This window comes from Varanus komodoensis, unplaced genomic scaffold (genome assembly GCF_004798865.1).
Source record: "Varanus komodoensis strain SLA01 unplaced genomic scaffold, ASM479886v1 scaffold29_1, whole genome shotgun sequence".
Lineage (NCBI taxonomy): Eukaryota > Metazoa > Chordata > Lepidosauria > Squamata > Varanidae > Varanus > Varanus komodoensis.
In genome coordinates, this window is record NW_025335759.1 from 12540672 (window position 1) to 12564192 (window position 23521).

General features: G+C 52.7%; 1 protein-coding gene across 1 annotated transcript in view; it reads right to left on the bottom strand.

Annotated features, from left to right (window-relative positions):
- Positions 1–907: 907 nt before the first annotated feature.
- The window catches only part of NOVA2 (NOVA alternative splicing regulator 2), a 30162-nt gene continuing 7548 nt past the window's right edge, over positions 908–23521 (bottom strand). Inside the window, exons 2-4 of the mRNA XM_044434977.1 lie at positions 14589–14732; positions 7091–7257; positions 908–2338 (exon numbers count right to left, since the gene is read on the bottom strand). Coding sequence (XP_044290912.1) covers positions 1322–2338; positions 7091–7257; positions 14589–14732 — 1328 coding nt within the window. The 3' untranslated portion in view covers positions 908–1321. The remainder of the gene's footprint in view (positions 2339–7090; positions 7258–14588; positions 14733–23521) is intronic.

Consider the following 23521-nt stretch of genomic DNA (forward strand, 5'->3'; position numbering starts at 1 on the left):
CTTGTAAGAAAATATGCCACTAGATTAGAGGGCATCCCGTGAAATGAAGGCTCTCTTCCTGCTATCAAAACACAACCTAACACACAAGAGCAGAGGCGATTTATCCATGAGGGTTCGGAGACAACAGGAGGTAACCAAGCGCATCGTGGGAAGGAGACCACTACCTCGTGGCATCACGTAACGAGGTCGCTCATGCCGCCTGGCACAGGAATGGGAGCCCGGCTTTCGGCCCGCGAGAAGCAGCCCTGCCCCTGCTGCTGGGCACTTGTGTCCGCGTGTCGCGGAGGCCTGCTAGTCTCTCTGCACCGGTGCCACTCGTAAAATCACAGAAGCAATCCGACCACCTCGGAGGCCCCGTTTCCTAGCAAGCCTGGACGTGCCCTTCACAAAAATTCTCCACCCTGGGTACTTGGATCCAATTCCTCCTGACTTCTCCAAGCGATGTTTTCTGGGATAATACAGGGACACGCCTCATCTACAAACCTTTTATCCAAGCATCACACTTTTATTTTTTGATTGGCAGGGCTAGGAAATGGGAAAAAGGACAGACACACATTTCTCCTTCCCTAAGGAAAACGATGGCATGGAAGATTTGCTTAAAGCCCACCAAACCAAACAGCAAGGCAATTTCCCCAGTCCAAAGCCCATGCCAATCCAATCCCCTCCTTTCCCTACCTCACCTTAGAATGATCTAGGCTACTTCAGGTAGAAAAATCCATCCTTTGCTTCTCTGCAGAGATGGGTGAATTAGATAAAGCAAAGAGATGCATCAATTTTAGAGTTTAAGATCATGCAGCTGCTAGTTCAAGACCACGATGCCACGATTTCAGCTCAGATCTGCTCCATTCCCATATGTACTTTGAAACCCAGTCTGAGGGTGGGCATAGAGAAGGATACGCATAACCCATCAAGAAATTCTTAAGTTGATCTATACTCTGGGGAGGGGGAAAGAAGCCTTAAGAGACAGATCCTTCTCCGTCAAGATCGTTGGTTAAGAAAATCAGAAATAAAGAGGGAAAGAAAGAGAACTTTTTCTTAAAAATGTTTTCTATTAAAATTGATCAACTCAAAAAAAAGAAAAAGAAAATGTTGCCATATATATATATATAGATATATACACACACACATAAACAGGTCACGCCATTGGCGAAACAGAGTTCCTGTAGAACGAGTGCTGGGTTGCTTTCAAGTAAAGGGGAGGGGGGTGTAAGTGTGTAAGACGGGCACTGGGCAGGGGCTGGTGTTGGGTAGGTTACATTTTAATGATTCAAGAATTGATCTGAATTCTACACCTTCCCCCAGCCTTCTCTCCAGCCTTCTCTTATCCCACTTTCTGTGGATTGGTGGCTCGAACTCCTTGCTCATACGTTACTCGCTGGCTGATAAGATATTGCGCCGCTTGCGTAGCGGCCGGAGTGCCTGTGATGGTGACTTTACGGTTCCTAGTACCAGGAATAAACTCCCCTTTTTTGGAAATCTGGATGCGGGCGCCTGTCAGCTCTTGATACTCAACCAGCGTCTTGCCGCCTTTCCCCAAAATGGCGCCCACCAGGTTCTCCGGCACGGCGATCTCTACCATATCTTTGGCGCTTTCCACTAGCTTCTCTGTTGCTAAGAAGGAGCTGGCCACCAACGGAGAGGCTGTCCCCAGATAGCCGTTGGCGGCCCCGGTGGCTGCGGCTAAAGAACCCAGCGTGAAGGCGCCAACCGCGCCAGCTGGGGTGGTGGTGCTGGTGGAAGCTTCGTTGGCGTAGGAGGCTAAGAGGTTGGCGGCAGCGGCGGCAGCTGGGTTTGCACCAGCAGCTACAGCTGCCAGCACCCCGGAGGCAGCGGCTGAGTTGAGGCCGAGCCCCAAAGAACTGGTGTTGTATCCATAGCTTGCCAAGGTGTTGAGAGCTGTGCTGATGGCCAAAAGGTCACTGCCGGAGAACCCTGGCAGAGCCGCGGGAAAGGCTCCTACTCCAGCGAGGCTGGTGTGGCCCAGCAGGCCCGAAGCGGTGGCCGCGGCCGCAGCAGCTGGCAACACGTCCGTGGAGTTGGCATAGGGCGATCCCGTTGGGTTAGAGTTGGCCACGGGGCCGGTGATGTTGGCGTAGCTGATGTTGAGGCAGCTGCTGCTCTGTGGGTCCTCCTGGACCTTCTGCACAATGATGTCCACGGCCTTGTGGATCTGCTCCGGCTCGCCGCTGATGGTCACCACGCGCTCCTGCAGGTTGATGCCCTCCGGCTTCTGGCTCAGTTGCACCCAGGCTCCAGACTGCTCCATGATGGCCTTGACTGTGGCGCCCCCCTTGCCGATGATCAGCCCGGCTGTGCTGTTGGGAACGATCACCTTGGCCTGCAGGTGGGGAGGGGGGAGAATAAAAGAAGCAGTGATTGCTGGGTGTCTCAGTTACATTTACACATGGCCCGGTCTCTGCGGCTCCAGGACCTTCGGCATGCCCAGCTTCCACAGGCAGCAGAGCTAATAATTTTTTGGTTGGATTCATTTCCTGCCTCCCCTCCAGGCAGCCCACGGCTGCGTACACGATCCTCCTCCCCCCCCATTTTTATCCTCACAACGACAATTCTGCGAGGCACGTTAGGCTGAGAGTCTTAGTGGTCCCAAATCACTCAGTGAGTCCCCCCAGCAGTTCTTGGCTTGAGTGGCAGCAGATGGCAACCCGGCAGGAACAGGAAGCTGTCTGCAGGCCAGTGGCAAGACACTCGCGTCCTCCCAGGCAGCACAAGATGGGCTCAGGGGTCTGAAGAATTGAGAAACGTCTTCCAAGAGAATCCTGGGCAACTTATTTCCGTCATAAATATGACAGCACTGACTGTAGAGGAGAGAGATTATGAAAAGGCACAGTGGGTCAGGATGCATTTTAACTTAGGGAGGGCCCGCTGCTCTCTACGGTTTGCCATTGCCCGCGAGAGACCCGGGTGTCTCGCCTTGCTTGCTGTTACTCCCACGGAGGCCAGCCCAGCTTCTCTTTTCTCTCCTTTCCAACCAGACCCAACACTTCTGGTCTAGCACAAATGATGTCTGGAAGGCATCCTTCAGCACCACGGAGAGCGGCCCCCTCCCTGCGCTCTGGCACTAGCCTTCCTCCCTGCAAAGGTGGACCAGACTGCCGGGGCCATGCGTCGCCCTCACCCCTCAAGCCCCACAGTTCCCAAAGAAGGGGCACAGCCAGGAAGGGCTTCGGTTCTTCCAGAACAGGGAACTTGCAGCGGATGGCTGCCGATGGTTCCCGGCTTCTGAATGAGCTGGAGTCCCTGCCTTCTTGGCTCCTGACACACAGAAATGCACAGACACAAACACACAATTGGGAAGGCTGTGCTTATAGCCATGCATGCTCTGTGTTAAGAAGGGGGGAATCAAAATCCTGCTCCAAAGGAGCTGAATTCTGCAGCCTGGTTACATTATGCAAATAAGAGATATTTACATAACCAATTCTATTTCATAGAATTGATTGAACTCCTAGTAGAAATATAGGGGGAAAAGCTATGCTTGACATGGAAAATTCAGTTCCTATAGACTTCCTACCAATTTCACTGCCTTCCAGTATGTCTGCAGGCATTGCTCACTCAGTTGCAATCAACCTCACCTATTTTCAAAACCATGAGGGCCAGAAAGTTGCTTTTTATCTAAAACACACACACACATGAAAGAGGAGAGTTTGAGGAAACAGAATTCTGGAGGCAACATTATGTTTTGTTAATTGTGTGCGCTTTGCCAGAACTACTGCCTACATGCAGTTGTGCTTCCAACACACTCAGTGTATATCAAGTGTGTGTGGTGGCGGTGGTGAGAAATGTGATTGTGTGTGTGAAGGAGGCTGTTTCAGTACTGGGGGTTGAATGAGACATTCTGAGAGAGTCTTCAACACTCCCTCTGGTTTCATCGATTTCAGCAGGTACTGGCCAGGTCTGTGAATGGGTTGAAAGACGAAAAAGGAGGAAGATGGGAGGAAAGCGTGGGGCTGGAGAGTGAAAGAGGGCGCATTCAGCGCGATGGCTTCAGGGGCTCTGGGAGGAAGGAGGAGGGGGCTCCCCAACCCTGCCCACCCCACCCCACCGCCTTTACGTAACTGCTGAGAAAGAGAAAGCCACACAGATTTAGCGAGGAAATGCGCTTATGTAATCAGCCCCAGGCACCTCCCAAAATCCATTGCCTCGTACAACCCACAGCAGTGGTGCTGGATTAGTGGCAAAAGGGAGAGCTGGAGCAGGAGAAAGTCCTTCTGGGTGCTGCTTCCTGGCTTTGAAAACCGTGTGAGCTGAGCATGAGCCGCATCCTCCGGGCAGGAGGATCCGACCCACTCAGAACCCTCATCGACGGCCCGGACATTTCTGTGGTCATGCACACCCCTAAGAGGTAGATGACCTGGCCCAGGTCAGACTCTGTCCCCGGCACTCCCTGAAGCAAGAGGCCTCCCACCCGAGGACGTGGCGAGAACATGCAAAACGAAGCAAGGCCGGGCCCCCGTATGGACCTAGAGAGGCAGATGACGGATCGCCCTCTCCTAGCGCTGCGCTTTCTGGTGCTCGGAATACTCTGTGGCTGCCGGGGCCACTTCTCACCACCACCCCTGCCCAGCACAGGAGGACAGGTCCGTGCTTGCCCTGTTGGGTTTCTCGGGCACGCTGATGGCCTCACTGTAAAACCGGGGCGATACTTTTTCCTCTCTCAAAAAGGACAAGGGCCGCAGTGTGTCCTCGCCAGGCTGGCTGAGGGAGCGACAGAAGCACTGCATGAGAGGAGAAGGAAAGCCCCAGCGCGAAGGGGAGCCACCCTGCCCCGGCAACCAGGAATGTGGGGCTGGCTACCGTGGACCACCGCACGGCATATGAGCGGCCCTGCTTTGGGGAAAGATGCATGCCCGCAGCAGCTGGCTTAACTTATAAACACCTTGGGTGGCCCTGTCCCAATTCGTGTCCCATTTCTGGTTATTTTAGTACTCTCATCACAGAAGCAGTAACCTTGCTGAGATATCCTCCGGGCTAGGCATTGGACAAATACCTCTCTGCTTTTCACTTCCCAGCCATCACCCTGTCCCTTCATAAAATTATAGGAGGCTGCCTGACTCCATGGGAGACCTATCGTTTGCCCGTTTAATTGCTTTCTGTAGGGTTCAGTGCACATATACTTGCTCACCGCTTTGTGGATGGGGAAGTACTTTTAATCATGCCTTTGTTTGCTCGTCACCCTGAGACTGCTTTTAAATGACGAAATATAAAAATTCAAAAGAAAAATAATCAATTTCCAAGTCTTTGTAAGAGAGAGGAGGAGAGAGGGAGCTCTGAGGGACAGCTGGGCTTTATGAGTTCGGAAACGGGAGTTGGCTACTGTTTTATTTCTCTCCTTCACAGCAGCAGCCCTAGGAGCCCCTTGAATCCATCTTAGCTCCTGCTAGAGCCTAATTCAAATGTCCGCAAGCTTTGCCCAGTCTTAGGACTCTGGCCATGCAGACTTCATGACTTCTCCCCTTTCCTCTTTCTCCTCCTCCACACACCATTTGCAACAGTTTTTCTGTTGACGTGATGAAGAGATCTGATGATCTTGAAAATGTGGACATTTCTGCGACCAGCGAGCCGGGCTAATAAAGCTACTGCCATAACAGAGATGTTTTGGTTTTACATCTCCCTGTTCCAAAAAAACAAAATAAATACTACGTTTCAAGAATCTGTCTGTCTGTCTGGTGCATGAAACCTGCAGCGTGGCTACCAGTCAGAGAAGCCCAGCCCAGCCCAGCCCAGCCCAGCCTGGTCTTCTCCAGATGTGTTGTGACTGGGGCTGGGGAATGCTGGGAGTTTAGTCCAAGCAATTTGGAAGGTTCCAAGTTGAGGAATGCAGGGGGGATCCGAATCGGGATGAGTCAGTGTCAGATGTTAATGTGGAGAGGCTTGGAGTATTTCCGAAGGGCTTCCTAGCTACCGCTGTAGCCTACCGGGGGGGGGGGGGGGGCAGATTCGTCATTCTTTCCCCTATATCCTGGCAGCCATGTAAACCCCTCCTTTCAGACACGCTTCCTGACCCTCACTTGATGGCAACTCTGCCATCTTCCTTGTTTTTCTACTTTCAACCCAAAGCTGCCTTTCCTTTGAGTTGCCATAGCAACGGCACAACCGACTGACAATGAAAATCTGCAGATCTGCAGTCCGGCTTCTTCTACACACAGCAACTTGAGCAGAGGGGGGTGAAGGAAGCGCACACACACACACGGACACACACACACGGACACACTCTCGGCTGCCTGTTTTGTCCATCCATTCCTGATGCGACACCTCTATAGGGACAGATACCGGCCCAGGATTTCTGCATGCTGCTGGCATTTTTATAAGCTAGCAATGTTTTTAAAAATATATTGATGTCAATTGCGATTTTAAATTGTTAAACTTGTTTATTCTGGCTTTTGCTTGGGGAAAGCCAAACAATCCACCCCAAATTTTATGCAGAACTATAACTGCCTTACTTCTTTACTTCACCTGCATAAGTGGCACCTCTCAGAAAGAACCCAAGCATGAAAATGTGCACAGCATTTGAATCTGATTTTGAAAAAGCTAGCCAAATTTGAAGCCGAGTGTCATGCCAGGCATAGTGTGTATCGCAGGAAACCCTTTGCTACCTTTTGAGCCCTTCCAAAAATGTTTCATAGTATTTAAATATCAACCAAAGACTAAGGCTCAGACCATCCTGTGAAGAGTAGATTTATCAGAGCGCTATTAGCTATGCCCACTAAATGGAACCTCCATGTTCAGAAGTAGCCTATCACTCTAAATCTCAGGGCTTAGGACAAATAATAGTGTGACTCCTCTTCAAATAACGACAATCATATCAAAAAGGAAGATGTGGGGTTAGAGCCAGACTTCCTCAACACGACACCTTTCAGATGCATTGGACTGCATCTCCTGTCATTCCCAGGAAAGGCTGGGGGTGGTGGGAGGTGTAGTCCAACATATTTGGAAGGGGCCGGGTGGAGAAAACTTGGCTGAGCTTGGTCCGAGCCAGCAGAGGTTTCTTTGTGACTGTCTCTTGAGGGGCACTCTAACCCAGCTTCTCCCAAGTCCCCCGAGTGTGAGGCGTTCCATGGGCAAGATGGCTCACCTGCTTGGCCCGGTCAGGGTTCATGGTTGTCTGGGGCTGCAGGATGTTGACTGACTCCGGCTTCACCACAGACTGGGGGATTTCTCGGACTTTCTCGGCGATGAAGTTGTGCACGGCATTGAGGGCTTCCGCTGTGCCTTGGACGAGGCACACGCGTTCCGTGGTCCCTGCATGAGCCAAAAGAATGTGGCACGTTTAAGTTGGAACTGCTCTGGGCTGACGGCACCATGGGAGGGGCTCTTTGCAACCGCCTGGTCTCCCTTTGTGAAACCTGGTGGGGACTGCAGGTGCAGGGGGGCGGGGGGGGGGAACAGTCTGGCAAGAAGATGGACAAGCAAGGTAGGAGGAGGATGCTCCAGAGCAAAACAACACAAAAAGAAACCTGCTTTATACCAGCCGAGTGGATTTCTTTTAAAAAATCCAGCCTTGGAGGAGAGGCAGTGGCTCTCGGGGAAGAAAGCTCTTCCCCACCCACTGCTCTCTGATCCTTTGACTTGGAGCGGTCATAGAACCCAGGACTGTCTGTGAGCAAATCATGCGCTCAGCCACACAGCTCTGACCTGTCCAGCTAGGATGCAGTCAGAGCCATTCGGCAAAAGAAATGGGAGCCATCGCCAAGGCGCACGAGGCCAGAAATACAGCAAGGCGGCCCTGCAACGCAGCGCTGCAGTGAGGAATGCTTCTGTTCAGGCTGGCCAGCCAAGCACGCCCTGTCCTAGAATACGCCACCCCATTATCCCCCAGCTCCCACCCCCAGCCACTCTGTGCTCTGTGGCCAGGGAGCATGCCGAGTCTCCACCGGGCTTTCCGCCCCCCTAGGGTCTTCCCGCTAAGGGTTTTCCGTATTTCTGCAACTACACTGGGTTCTCCGGCCTGCGCTGGCCACTCCCTCGTTCTTCTCAGAGCCACTCGAGGCTCGCCGTGGAGTGCGGCCCTGCATGGCTGCTCTGTCCGATCCCGCGGTGCTCAGGGTGGCAGAGGGGGCCAATGAGCCAGGGGCTGCGGCACCGCCGGGTAGGGCTTGAGCCTCCGAGCCTGGCAAGGTCCCAGACGAATCCCGAGAAGCACTCCTTGCATTAAGAGGGAGGCTGATCCCGTACCGACAGTGGCTTTCCTCCCATTGCAAGGAGCAGGGGCTGCAGCAGAGGGAGGGCCCCCTCATCCCACGCGGCTTTCCTGATCCGGCTCACTGCCCCCTCCCGCCACGCCGGCTATTGGCTGCAGAAAAGGCAGTCACACCGAAGCCGACTGTGGGGCAAGTAACTCATTGCGGGCCCCATCCTGGGCCATCTGCACACACCGGCTGTTGCAGGGAGTGAGGATGCCGCACTGGCCGAAGGACCACAAGGAACCACCACCCCGCACCTGGGCACACCCTTGGTGCACACTTGCAAAACCTCACATTGTATGAAAAGACAAAGCCCCCAGGATCCTTGCCTTCCTTGAGGAGAGCAAGTGAGCCAGGAATAAATGAGCGCATGAAGCAAGAGCTGGATCCCTGCCACTGAGAGGCTGGGGAGGAACGGAGGGCATCGACCGGCGGGAAGGGGAAGGGGACGGGGGAGGCTCTGGGCCACCTGGGCAGGCGGGGAGGCCGGCGCCATGGACACCGGCAGGCGAGGGAGGGCCCGCGTTCTCCCGCAGCACCCCTTCCGAGGCGGGCCGGCGTCTTCCGCCTCTCTCCCCTGCCTTCGCCTCGGCTGCTGCCTCAGCAGCGCGGCTCGGCTGCCCAGTCGCCATGGCAACCCACCGCGGCCTTCTCCCCACTGCCACCTCGCCGGCTTCCTGGCTGCAGGCCTCAAGGGCCCGTTGTCACGGCAACTGGCACCCTCTCATCCACCGGAGGAGGAATGCGCCGTGGGGGAAGGGCAGGAGACCTTCACTTGGGCAACTGGACAATGGGGGGGGCGCACCCCCCACGTGTCTGCAGGAGTGAAGCCCCATGATGGACAGGGAGGGAGCCTGGCTGGGGTCCCCTGCGTACCAGCGATGGCAGCAGCCCCGGTGAGAAAGCAGCCTGCGGCAGCCAGCGACACTTGGGGCGGTGTGAAGGAACCCCAGACCCAGAATCCCCTTTTATTCCTGAAAAACAAGGGCTCAGCCCCTTCACGTGATACAATGAAGGAGACAGCATCTCTGAGTACGTGCAGAAAGCCTTCCGGAACGGCAGTTAATGCCACCCCTCTGGGAATGCAAGGAGGGAGCCAAAGCACCACATCTTGAAACACTGGCCACAAGTGCCATGCGGCCAGGGGAGGCTTCCTGCACGACGTGCGCCCTGTTGGCGGTCCTCACCACCGCCCTGCGAGGCAGCCAATATTATGACCAGGGCGGGGGCACACCGGCTTGCCTAGCTTGATAGGTATTTGCTGTCCGTTGTGACACACATACACAGCTTCCAAATACGCAGGCACCGAGAGGTTCCACCACAACCGGGCCTTCTCCCTGCGCGTGCCAGTCACGCTGCCGCTATCAAATCAGGCAGGCTCCATGGTGCCCCTCCTGGCAATCCAGGGAGCTGCCACCCCAGGCCAGGCGAAGGGGGGGGCAGGGGAGGCATGGCTGGGGGGAGGAAAGCTTCCGAGGGCCGGCGTTCGTTACCACCATATGTGCAGCCTCTGTACTTTAAAAGCTGCACAGCAGGCAGCCTCATAAAATCCAGCATCTTCGCTTCTCTGCAGCCTGTGAGTCCATGGAACTCTTGAACTGCTGCCCTGTTACACATCTGTGAATGGCCCAGGAGCCAGTCGTGAAAAACAGCTGCCAATCCTCTTGAGAGCACCAAAGGTGCCGTGCTCACGTTTTCTGGACTGGAAGAAGCAAGCCCAAGAATCATGGACAGTTGCTGTGGGTACCAATGTTATAACTAGTAATTATTTCTATATATTAAAAAAAAAACAGATTCTACCAACTGCAATAGCAGAGTAGTCAGAAACGACCAGTGTTTTAAGTGAAGAAGCGTTTGGATTTTTCAACAATAAGGCACAGAAAAGGTTGCCAATCAGTTGCTTGAAGCACCTTTTGACTGAGCTTTTGCTTTGCTTTTTCTAGTGAGATGGCTTTTCCTCCCCCAGACTTTCACCAATCATCTAGAAATTTTCCGGGCATGAAAATCCACCATGTCTTTCTGGCACCTGGACATTTCAGGAAGATTGGTAAAACTGTTCTGATTTTATCCGGGGCTGAACAGTCCAGACACACGGACCCTGATCACCATTTAAAACGGTGGGACTCATTTTTTACTCCCCAGCATCGCAACGGGGCTGGCCATAGCATTGTTCTAACAGGGAGCTTGTACGGTGCTGCGTGAAATGTAGAATTCTCAGTGCTCCACTGCTGGGAGGGATAATTGTGTGGGGAAGTATTTGTTTGACTAGCCATGGTGCTGGAGACAACGAGATGTAGGAGATATTTTGCTGGGATCTGGTGAGGGAGAGCCGAGTTCAGACTGTCACTCATGCATACCCTCTCTCTCCCAGTCCTGCACAAAGTTTACTATTTTATAAGGGCTAATGATAGCTCTACAGACAATGATGACTAATCGTTACTATAAAGCAACAGTATAATTCTAGCACAGCATTGTAAAAAGTTGCTCCCCCATGCTGAGTAAGAAGTTTTTGTAAACTACTCTTCAGACCCACCCCACACCTTTCTGCAACTCATTGATGTACTCCAAATGACTTGGGGCCAAACCATACACAGAATACTTTTCGGCTTAAACTGACTGCTTTTATTTCAAAGGAAATGCAGCTGGGCAGGGTTATGTTCCAAATTGTGGGCCCACATGGGTTTCCTTCCTTGCTCTCAAAATAAAAGTAGTTGCCCCCCTCACACCCTCCCTTTTAATGTGTGTTTAATATCACCTGTATGTTAGCTGTCATACAGTTTTCTGAGGGCAGCTAGTTAAGCTTTCTGAGGTCTAGCAGCTTGCATGTTCTTATTTGCAAGTCTGCCATGAGAACACCGTGGCTTTCCCCAGCTATTCAGCTTTTCCTCCTGTCATTGTTCCTACAGTTTGGACAGGGTGCCTGAGGCATTACGCACACAGGCTGCTTCCATCCCCACTTCCTCTGCGCTGGGTCACAAAACCCCCTTCCAGCCTCTCCTGCTGGAAGCATGTTGCCAAGGGGCCGCCCAGTGGCCGAGCCCACCCCTTTCCCAGTGTAACCAGTTCCTGTGTCTATGCCCTCTCAGGAACCAGGATGCTACCCCTTCTCCTCTCATCCTCCTTCCTGGTGGGTCCATGGTTCCTTTCCTGTCTCCCTTTGAAGGGGGGGTGGAAGCCAGGCAGCGGCTCTCGAATCTGGATAAGGGGCTAACATGCAACCTGGCCGGGCATGGCGGCGGCGGCAGCGCCTGCGTCCCTCCGGCCACCTTATCAGAGGAGTATTTCCTGCCATTGAATCCGTTTCCCTTGCTGGCCAGCCCAGCCCGCGTTTCCCGTTTCCTTTCCTGGCACTCCCCCCACACCGCCACTGCCTCTGGCCCCATCCAGGCCTGCCGTTGCCGAGCGCACGAAGCCCCACGCCGTTGCCGTGCGCACAAGTGCTGGGGGGCTTGAACACACCGTCATCCATGCAGGACCGGCAGCCCCGGTCCACCTCCCCAGGCGTCAGGGGCCTGACCTTTAGAAGGGGGCAGAACCCGAAATCCCACGGGGCCGGGGCAACAATGCATCAGGACCTGCCCCCCCCCCCCACCCCCAGACTTTGGCTCCAGTCCTGCCTCCAGCTGCAGAGTGAATCCTGCCGAGCCGGGCCTGGCTCAGACCCAGGCGCCTGCATCGCAGGACTCTCCCAAGCAGCCACCTTCATCGCATTTACATGAGTGGAAGCCCCACTGAACTCGGCGTGGAAACGCGCACAGGGCTGAGCGGAGATCTTCAATGCTCTCTCGAAAATGCTCAAACTGGGGTTTTCCAGGTGTGGGCAAAGGAGAACGCTTCAAGCACCCCTTCAAGGCACTCCCTGGTGCCTAATTAGTACGAACAGAGACTGAAGCTATGAAGGACCTACCCTGGCCTAGTAGCTTCCCCCTTTTCACAGCTATGCCAACTGTGGTTACCTAATGGTATGAGGGAAGGCACTCTGTACATGCTTAGAGACCCTATCATCCTGTCACAAGTTCAAGAAACACTCACTATCCAAAACCAGGGAGAAGAGCCCCATTTCAGATTATACTTTGGCATTGTAAGGACACAACACCGCACAGGTTTAGACAGAAAAGAACCCTACGGCTCCCAGCATGAAATTCGCATAGGCCCTCAGCCCAGGTCTGGGAAACAACTGTATTGAAAGGAACCACATCCCTGGCCCACCCGGCAGCCTGGCAAGGCGCAACAGAGTCCAAACCGGCCCCTCCCCAATCACAAGGACAGCACCAAGGAAACGGCAGTCGTGCTGGAATTCGTTCATGCACAATGCAAGGTTGTGATTTTGCGTTCGCACCTTGATCCACTGGCAGCGGCAAGAAAACATGAGCACCAGTGGAGGATTTTCTGCCCCCTTTTTGGCAGCTGCACGGGCAGGGGGGAGCGAAAGGAGCCGAGGAAAGTGGCTGCACAGGAAGGCTTAAACCTCCCCAACCCACCCTGAGTGGCCCTGACCCCACTCAGAGACCTGCGCACTTACAATTAAGTTGAAAAAAAACAAAACCAAGACGCGCTGCCCACTGTGTATTTAACATAGCATGGCATTGAGCGCCCGGCTTCCCTCACAAAACGGACGCGCGGCAGTCTGCCATTCCAAATGCATTTCCACCACACCAAACCCCACTAATACAAAGGGTTTCCTTTCCCTTGAAGGAGAAGGGGAGGGAAGGGGGTCCTTCCCGGAAGCCGCAAACAAACAAGGCACCTGCTCCCAGTTGCCATGGCAATGCAGTCGAGGCCTATTTCTCCCTGCTTCTCTTCCCCTTCCAAAAAAAAAAAAAGCCCATCATTTTGTGCTGGCAAAGGATTTGCTGGCCCGGCCAGTAATCCCGCAATCAAGCCCGGAGGATGTGGAGGGAAAGCAGCTTAGCCGTGGCTGCCCCATCAGGGCTTTGTCTGCCCTTCAATCACGGCTGGGATTATGGAGAACCGGGGGCTGGCAGGCCCTGGCGCTCTCCGGAGGGCCCCTCAGCCCCACAGGCTGCCCTCAGCCGACCCACTGACATTGCCCATTGCGGGGTCCCCACATCCACGCTCAGGACAAGTTGAGCTGCGCCTTCTCTGCAGCAAAACCCAGTTTCCTGAAAGGGAGAAAGTGTGCCCAGGAAGCCCCGGAGAGGAGCAAAGCGCTGGGGGGCTGAGAGCTGTGGGTGCCTGAAAGCCAGCCGGGTGGGAGAGATCATGCTCAGGGGAGGAGCAGGGGCCGAAGGGAAAGACAGCTGGCAAAAGCCGACACCTGAGGCGTTGCTGCGGAGGAGAGAGCGGCGCATGATCTTCTGAACTGGGTTTATTACCTGCCACCTCCCTCAGGTTTGAGCTGGGTCACAAGGCTCGCTTGTATCACAGATCCCTCTACTCTTGGGCATTTGGTGGCATTTAATGTCATTTAATGGCATGATGGGGCCGTTGTGTCAGCTGTTAGTCATTCTAGGTTGTGTTGGCGTTGTTTTGGCTGTTACATCATTTTTAAATGTTGCACACTGAACAAATTTTAGGCAGTATGTTATTGTACCTGCGATCTGTGTTTTTTGTGAACCGTTGTGAACTGCAGAGAGCTCTGGCTATTGGGCAGTATCAAAATGGAATACAGAAATAAATAAAATATGGCTGGATGGCCAGGTGCCCTCTTTTACAGAGACCTATCCTCTACTGAAAGGACTCTCGTCCAATTCCAGTTTCATCGTACAGACCCATCAGAAATGTGGTCCGGCCACAGTTAGCTTCGGACTGAATAGGAAGGCAGGCACTTTTTCCCACTCTGGCAAGATTACTGTATTTCTGTTTAAATCAGCAATTAGCAAATTGGCAATTTCTAAAATCCCCATCCTCTGTTGTCCTCTTTTTTGGAGATGTGCATGCACACCAATTACGGACAAGTTCACAGAACATACAAATGGCATGAAAGGCTTAGATTTCATTCTCAGCTACCAAATTCACCCGGCCACCAAATGTCAGGCCAGCCTTAATAGCATCTTGCCAAAACACCATCCTCCTGCCCCCCCCCACCCCGCGACCCTCTCCGGGGCTGGTTCAAATGTGCATCTTTATTGCTCGATGGCTCTGCCCGCAAATGACAATCCTGAATGCCGTCACACCGTCCGGAAAGACGGGGCTTTTGCGCTGTGGTCTGAGGCATCCCAAACGCAACGCTCTTCCACGGGACGAGGTCGCACGTCCAGCTGCTGGTCACCATGCCATGCACAGCTGTGGATGAATCCGCCCCACAGTTCCGGGTTTGGGAGAGCGTCCAGGGAAAGGGGACGCACGATTATGTGCCCCCACCCACTTTTCCGCTCATCTCCTTTGCTACAGAAACACCTGCCCTCCTTCCCAGCTGCCCCCACTTACCTGGGTAGAAGTCCTTGGACTTGGAGAGCTTGATGGTGGCTCCAGTTTCCTTCTGCAGTTGGACGATGGTCTGGCCTCCTTTGCCAATGATGGATCCAGCCGCATAGCTGGGAATCAGGACCTTGAGGAAGTACTCACCGTCCTCTGCAAGAGAATGAACAGAAACAGGCTCATGTGCTGTGCCCGTGGGAAAGCCAAGCCACCTCCACAGCCATTTTGGGCCTGAGGAGAGGAACGGGGTGCCCCCCCCCAATTTCACAAACAAATCCCTATTGGAGCACAGCCTTCTTCAACATGGGTGGTGGGAGAGCCTCTTCTAGAAGACCAGATGACAGCAGGTTGGCTCAGGGAGCACAGAGCAGGTGGCATGGCACAGAGGTCTGGTGGGGCCAGCCCTGCCCAGAGACCATGCCACTATGGGGCAAATGCCAGCCCGGCTGAATTCCACAAACACTGGCCCATAATAAGGATCAGGTGCGTTGCTCAAGACCCAGTCCGGATCAGCTTATGGCATAGCAATGAAAAGTCTCGAAAAGTGGCAGGATAATGCAGCTGGAATCCAGCATGACATTGCTACGGGCAGAGCGTGGCTACAGGCCGTTTACTTCTTTGCAAATCACCCAGCCTAGTGCATTCCCCCAAACCCACAACGGTGCATCAGCCCACACTGCAACCTCATCACTCCTGCACCGCCATGGATCTACCAAAGTCGTCCAATCTGAGCTTTTGTTCAGGAAAAGCCAAAATTTGTTTGTTTGTTTGTTTACTCCATGTCTATACTGCCTAACAGCCAAAATACCCTGGGAGGTTCATAAAACAAAGCCTCGAACTATCAAATGCAGCAAACATAATATAAAAGCTTGAAGAATAAAAGCAAAATAAAAATGAGGTAAAGCCAGCGACAGTGCACACATCTATGAAGGCACCGTTGCAATTTTTGAAATGGCACAATGTCTTTTGATTGTCAGCACTGGAAGCGCTCCATCTGGAAGCATCCAAAGATACGTTACATAGAGCTGAACGCAAATTATTCTCCCCCAGCTTGCATCGTCTTCCCCTCCCTCCGTTATCTCCCCTCTGTTAATTGTTTTGGATCGGCTGCTCCTCTTGGCAGGGATGTGTGTTCTTGCTGTGACTCTGCAAAGTGCCACGCACATTGATGGTGCTCGAGCGAGAACTGCAGCACCCCACGCTGCTCCCTTTCCTCCTGGGAGTAGTTCCACCAGCCACACCAGCCCACAGAGCCTCCCCCACCTCTACCCCAGCCCACAGAAGTCCCTCCCATTCCATCTTCTGCCGCTTCCAGTGACTTCCAGGTCCCCCCGTGCTGACCCCACGTTTCCTACAATATGGTGCATGTGCGGCACTGGGCATATCCGCACACGCTCAGTAGGATAAAGGAAGCATGGCAGCTGGGACTTCAGGGTCCGGCCGCTATTCCGAGCAGCTGGTGTGTTGGGAAGGAGATGCTTCAGAAGATGCAGGTCTGCAGCAGCTTGGCCTCACCACAATTGAATAATCCCTGCCATGAACTATCGATTCAGAACGAGAGCTTATTTTTAAAACAAACTAACTAACAAACATGTGGCCGTGCTTCTTTATATGAGACTTACGCTGGCGGATTTGATAAGAGCTCGCTCACCTAGCAGCCTCAATTGCTCTGCTTAACGTTATTTTTAGACTGAATTCTGCACGGATTCAGTGGCCTGATGGCAGATATGTGGATATAATCAGGGAAAATCCTCCCACCTCACCATGTATTCATGCATGTGCACGCACATGTATCCTGATTGTGCAATGGCCAGAGAGATTCAAGCACCAAAGCTCTGGGAACAAACTCAAGGGAAAGGACTGCACCCCCATGCCTTTCTTGGGTGCTTCCAGAAGTATCTGGCCATTCTGAGCTGGAAGCAGAATGCAGAGTTGAATAAGCCTCCAGTCCGAAATCTGACTAGAAAACGAAAGTCTGAAAGTCTCCAGACTTGAGTGGGATGGTGATGGACAGCACCATGGCGGCACACGGACAGCTTCTGCTAGGGCGGTGCAGTGATTAAGAGTGTGGGACTGGGACTCCAGAGATCTGGGTTCGAGTCCCCACTCAGCCATGAAGCTCCCTGGGTGACTTGGGCCAGCCACAGACCCCCAGCCCATCCTACCTCACAGGGTTGTTGCTGTGAGGATACGATTCAGAGGAGGAGAATTATGTCGCTCCCTGGAAGGAAAGGGGGCAGGATATAAATATAATAAACAAACAAACCTAACTTCCTACCCAGCTATAATAAGCCAGCCCCTCTCCTTCATCTGGGAGCACCTATTTTTATCTGGCCCTGGCAGAGGGGTTGTGCCGCTCCTTTACAGAGCTTACCCGAGATACAGGCCTGACCTACTTATGCTTTCGGTTCCATGCTGAGGAAGATGATAATGCCAGGGCTGGAGAGAAACCCTGTGATAAGCGATATGGGCCCGCCGCTGTGTCCAGATTGTAAAGGCCCCCCAGGGCACTAAATCAAAGCCTTCAGTGGATGAGAACAGATCTCTCTCTCACGCTCTCTTTTCAAAAATGATGCTGCAGCAGCAGAGAGACCCAAACAGGCAGGCAATCTTCTCTCTGGCAGGCCAGGCATTCAGCTAGGTGAGTGCACGCCTGCCCCTTGCGGGGGCTCCCCTGCCCCCCCCCCCACTGCAGCCGGCTGCTTCACCCGCCTTTCACACTGGCCAGGCAACGGTGGCGATGAGGGGGGGCAGGAGATGCCGTGGCCCCCTCGCCCATCACCTGGCAAGCAGGCCGGTGCTAGGATGCTGAGAAGGAGGGTGCGCAGTTGGCGACAATGTCAATGAGAAGATGGACTCACGGATCAAAGGCCCCCTTCCTTGAGGAGGGTGTCTTGCCCAAGGGACCTCCAAAACCTGCAGCCAGGAGTGCCCAAGGCCCAACAGCCACGTGGCGCTTCCGCATCCAGGGGTTAACACGAGGCATTCTAATCTCAGGGTTGACTAATCACTTGCCATTTCTCCCAAAACCATCTTTTAAGGACCTCAGCTTCTGCCCATCCCAACTGTGAAGCTATGGGCAAATGTCGGTACGTTCTTATAAAAAGCGAATCAAGCACGATTTTCTCTGGCCTGCATGGGCCAAATTCGACATGCAGAGCTGTTCCCAACATGGAGAGGATTTATGGTGCACTGGCCTGCCGTGTAACTGTTAAAAATTAGGAGCCTGCCAGGAAAAAACAGGAAGCACCTGTCATTCAGCACCTTAGACGTGGCTGAACACAAAGGGATTTGAAGTCATTCTTTTAAAAATGGCACACTCAGTGCCTTTGCCTGGATAGATGCTTTCTCTCATCCACATAAAAAAGAAGAAAAATCTCAGTTCTGTCTGCCCAGTTTATGAAGAAATGTGTGGATTGTGGTAACTTTTAATGGAGGAAAAAACCTCCTCCAAAAAAAGCAAACTCATGCCCACCTCTACTAAGGTCATGGGGAAGTTCTCTTCCACAGGGCTGTTTGAGATGTGCTGCTAGGCTGGAAAACAGATGTCCAGCTTGCTTCCTGATCAGCTCAAGAGGCTTGGGCAAGAGAAGGTGCTGCTGGGCCGCATATTCTGTGCTGTGGACCAGACCATGCGCCTCCCTCTCGGTCACCTACCACGATGCCCCAAATCTGCCTGCCGGTGTGGATACCTTACCAGGACCTGCCATGCTGGGCCGCTTTGCCTGGAAGCTTGGGAAGCGCCGTCCCTCCATGGCAGGAGGCTTGCTTTATGCGCAGAGGGTCTTGAGCCCAATCCTGGCTTACAGCCAGTGGGAAGGGTGGGCCAGGAGGAGCCTCTTCCTGCACTTGCAGCTGCTGGGGGGTGCTAGGAGCTGTACGTAGCTCAACACACCGTGAAGCTGCCGCAGTCACGGTAGCACAGGCTGCACTGGTCTGGGTAGCCTTTGACGTGCCATATGGGAGTGAATGGACGGTAATAAGAGGGTGCTTCCAGATTGGGGGAGGCAAGTACTGCCAGTCCGAAGGCACCAAGGAGCTATTTCACCTCTTCCTCCTTAACAGGTTTTTGTGGTAAGAAAAAAAGGCAGAAGCAGCAGCAGGGAAATGTGGGAGTTATAGACAGAAGGCCACAGTTCCTGGACCCACCCACCGCGAAACTGCATGAATGAGTCGGGGCCACTGCGGCATAAGATCCCTGCCTAGGAGCAACCTGAGCAGCTGTTTTCCAGCCTAGCAGCACATTGGCTTGTAAATTGGTAGCCTTGCTGGTCTGATTCAGGGATTCCAGAACTTCAGCCTGTTCTGTGGGGGGTACTGTAAATTTCCAAGTGCAGACCACTGTCAGGACTGCCCCAGAGACACCCCCACCCCCAAGGAGAGCCCAAAAATACAGACGACTGCATGGATCAACACGAACAAACCAGGGCCAGCAGCTTCGTCTCTGCGAAATCTTTTCGGAGCTACCAGCTCTTAATTCCCCCTTCAAAGTCAGCAAAATACTTTCCGTTACAATGCGAAACAATAGACTGTGGCTGGGACAACGCATCCTGCTTCTCCCCAGATACTATGAAGCCTGTTCTGAGGGAAAGGGGAATTTCGGGGCGGGGGTGATGCCCGTGTCCCTGCGATGCACGAGGCGCCAGGGGTACATCCCTGCAAACCTTCGCTCCACTCCGTCACTGGGGACCAGAGCGAGGCCTGTGCCCAGACGCTGAAGGGGCTGCTGCCGCTGCTGCGACTGAGCCAGGAAGGGCCCGAGGGGCCTGCGTCCCGCTCTGCCCGCCTCCGTGGCTTGGCATCTGCCACGGGGCAGAACGATGGGCTGCCACTTTATATCCTGGCGAGTTATGGACCAGGTGAGTTTTCTGGACCAGCAGCTCACCGTAGCAGTGCCCCCCGAGCTAGGATGAAGAGATGGAGGGGCTTCTTCTAGCATAACACCCGTGGCTGGAAACAGGTCACTTGGTTTTGTGAGGCATCGTTTCCTCAATAGGCTCTAATGTGTGTTTGCTGCTGTAAAGCTATCCCCAGAAGCCTCTCCTTCCACCCCCAAATGTGTGTGTGGGGGAGACCCTGAAAACATATGACCTGTGAAAGCTTGTCTGAACACGAATGGCTGCCGTCAGACAAGATATAGGCAGCCTGTCAAATACGGAAAGGTTCGACAGTTTCTCAAAATAAAACCATCCCATTAATGCCTCTGGCAGGCTGGCACATCCAACAGCATCATCCTTTGGGGGGTTATTATTTATTTACTTATTCATCTGATGGGTGGGGGGATGGTTTGGGCGGAAGGCCGAGGCCACAAGACAGGCCAAGCCACACTAAAAAGCTTGTAAATTCCACGGGTTTCTATGTTTAGCATATTCAGTGCTGCTATTTAATAAATGATACATGGCAACAGAAGCCGTACTTATGCCTGCCTACCAAGCAATTTGCTCTTCCACGGTTTTGGAACGGCTCCTTAAAGAAACACGCAGTCCCCAATTCTGACATTTCTTGCCTTCTCCGATTCTGTCACCTCCTGCCACAAACCAGCCTTTCTCTACTTGGCGCTCTCCAGATTTTTGGACTACGACTCCCAGCACCCCCCAGGTGCCATGGCCAATGGCAATTGCAGCCTAGCACTTCTGGAGAGCACCGGGTTGGGGAAGGTTGCCACAAGCCCTCACAAAACGTTCTCATCCACACAATCCCACGTTCTCTCTCACATGGTATCTTGCCACATGTCTTCCCTCAACTGCAGCTGCAGGCCTGGCCATTCTACACTTTTTGATCTGTTTCAGACCCAGGGGTCAACCAACCAGCTCAGCGCTTTCAGCTGCACGGAGGGGTAAGGATTCTTTAAAAATGACAATTAAGCATCAAATAATGCTGCCCAGCAGCACTGAGAGAAACCGTGACTTTAAACTGGCTTGAAATTGGTAGCATCATTACCTGAACACTAAAAGCACAAAATATTGCTCAAAAATGCAATATTTCAGAACGCGTACAAGTGTGCTTGCCTGCACGTATGCACATGCATGCGTGCACACAAGGAATGCAGTTATGTGTACAAGTTAACCTGAATTGTTTTTCTGTAACAAACAGTGCTATCCTAAGTAATCAGTCTCGCTGTACACAGTTGTTCCCAGGTAAGTATGCACTAGAAGACAGCAAGCAACACACTCCCTGTCACCAGAAAAACCATTTTCTAGCTGCACCTATGAACGAAAGGCAAGAACATTCTGCTCAGAAGAAATATATTGGAGTACAAGGCCGGGAAGCTGCAAAATCTGGTTACCTGAAGGAGCGCTTACATCCATGTATGCCCAGTCGCCCCCTGAGATCGGCGGGAGAGGCCCTTCTCCGGGAGCCCTCCGTGAGAGAAATTGGGAGGGTGGCTACTCGGAGGAGGGCTTTCTCAGCGGTGGCGCCTAAGTTATGGAATGCGCTCCCCAGAGAGGTCCGCCTGGCGCCGTCGTTATTTGTTTTTTGGCGCCAGGCAAAGACCTTTTTATTTAAGCAACATTTTAAATGTTAATAGCACTGAATTTTATCTGGCCAGGGCGGCTTATTTTATAATGTGCGTCTTAAATTATTATGATTATTTTATATGTATATTTTAACTTATTGGTTTTATTTATTGTTGTAAGCCGCCCCAAGGCTTCGGCGAATGGGGCGGCATAAAAATGTTTTAATACATAAATAAATAAATAAAATCTGCCTCATGGAACCGGAGCTTAGGAGGTATTTCTGCAAACACTAGGCAACCGGCAACCGGCAACCTTGCAAGGGGCAGGTGTGTACAGCGGTTCTGTGGCAACCATTCCTGGGGCATCCTCTCCAGATGCCTTGGCAAGCTTCCTGCACAACTTCTCTAAGCTGAAGGATCTTCTGCCCAAATCCACTTAAAAGAATTCCCTCTTTGGTAGATTAAACCAGTTAAGTCATTAAACGTCTGTGATGGAGCCCAAGCTGATCAGGGAAGAGGAGCTCGCTGGCCCTCCTTCCCATTGTTCTCTCCCCCACGTTCCACCACAAACCTGAGAAAAGGAGCCCTGCTCTGAATTACTCCCACTGCCTATTTCCACCCAGAGGGTCCTTCCCCACCCAAAGCAACCCCTTCCACACAAGGCACAGTCCCGATGCTCACCCCGGGGTTCGGGTGATCAGAGACAGCCTTGCTTCTGAATCTGCAAGGCTCACTTGCCCATCATAACTAATAGCCTTTGATAAATCAGCATTCCGGCCTTTTCCCTGCCTAAAGAACCTCACATACCTCTTGTCCCTATTTAATCATCACAACAACCCTGTGAGGTTGCTCTGGCTGAGAGGCAACGACTGGCCCAAGCTCATTCAGCTCTCCTGAGTTTCAGGCCAACAATCCGGCCACTGTGCCACACTGGCTCTCACACCCATTCCCATGGTTTTGCCTCATCCGAGCTATCTCCATTATTGGCCATCATCACACCCTGTAATCATAAATTCCGTTTTAATCCTGACTTGTCTGGAAAATCTGCAACATTTCTCACACTCCCTTGATTGGATAGCCCTCAGTTCGAACAGTGCTTTCTCTCCATCCACTTTCTTCACACCAATCTTCATTTTATAAACGTTACTCCTGTGCCCTACTTAAGTTTCCCCCATCCCAATCAGGAAGCCACAAACACTTTTGAGCATTCTTCCCCAGCTGGAGCCAGCGCAACATAGCACTGCCTAATGCCAGCAGGGGATAATGGGAGTTCCGCTTCAAGAGCTCTGCAGTTTGGGGGAGACTGCTTTAGGCTGTGCTTATAAGGAAGAAATTTCACCATCTTTTTCTGTTTCTCCTCCCTGTTCACTTGGCCCCTGCCATCTTTTTTGAAATGGGGGTCACATTTCTTTAGAAACAAGGGCTATATGAATCAGAATCTCAGAATATCTGACCCAGTTTATCGGCTTTACTTCCAACATGGGACAGGGACAATCAGGCCAGCCATGGGGAGGGCCAAAATCCAGCTGCTGCCAGCTGTCACTGGTGTGACTGAATTGGCTTTTTACCTCCTCCCTGTCAATTCTGTTTCCTTCTGTCTTGTGTTTTTAGACTGTTAGCCTATGGATAGGGAGCATCTTAAGAAATACGTTCACAAGATGCCTTGGGAGCCTGCTTACTAAGAGGTGGGATAAAAACTGCTATAAATAATAATAAAAATATAACAAGAAAGAGGATACAGCCATTCATCGACCAAGTTACTGGGGATGCTGCGCATTTAGGCGGCCCGGTACATACTCGCATTAAAGAGCCACCTGCAAGAGTCATGAATAACTCCATGCCCACGTGGAGCATGGAGTTATTCATGAACGATATTCTGTATTGCTTCAGAATAACTGGAATAATTGTTACCCTAGTGGGGCCCTCAAGACAGGCCTTGGCCACTGGTCCGACTCCTCTTCAGTATGTAAAATGATTCAGCACTGAGGAGTTTCTGCTGGAGCTTTGCTACCATTCCCAGTTCAAAGAAGGGCATCACCAAGCTGCTGCTATCACCATTCAAGGGCAGCGAGTGCCTTTCTGCTGGAGCACATGTCCCGGTTCCCTGGAAAGCAGGATCTTTATCTAGAAGTGCTGGAAGAGATGGGGCTTGCAGCGGTGCGAGCGGCAAGTACCGTTCTCACATCCAGGCAGAATCCAGCTCTTGGGGCCGTTATAACCAGGCCGACCAGAGGCTCCAGCGCTGCGTGCAATGGCGAGGGGTGCTGCTGCTCGCCCCTGGTCCCTCCCGGGGCCGAAGAGGATGCACAGGCCAGGAGGCGCGCCATCCCAGGCAGCTCGCAGGCCGGGCTGCAGCCTCAGGCAGCCGAGGGAGGCTCTGCACTGGAGTCCCTTTTGTGCATGAGGCGCTGCTGGGCAAGTATTTTTTCAAAACACAATCATAGCTTTGGGAGCACATGCTAATGAGCGCGGTGCAGCATCCACT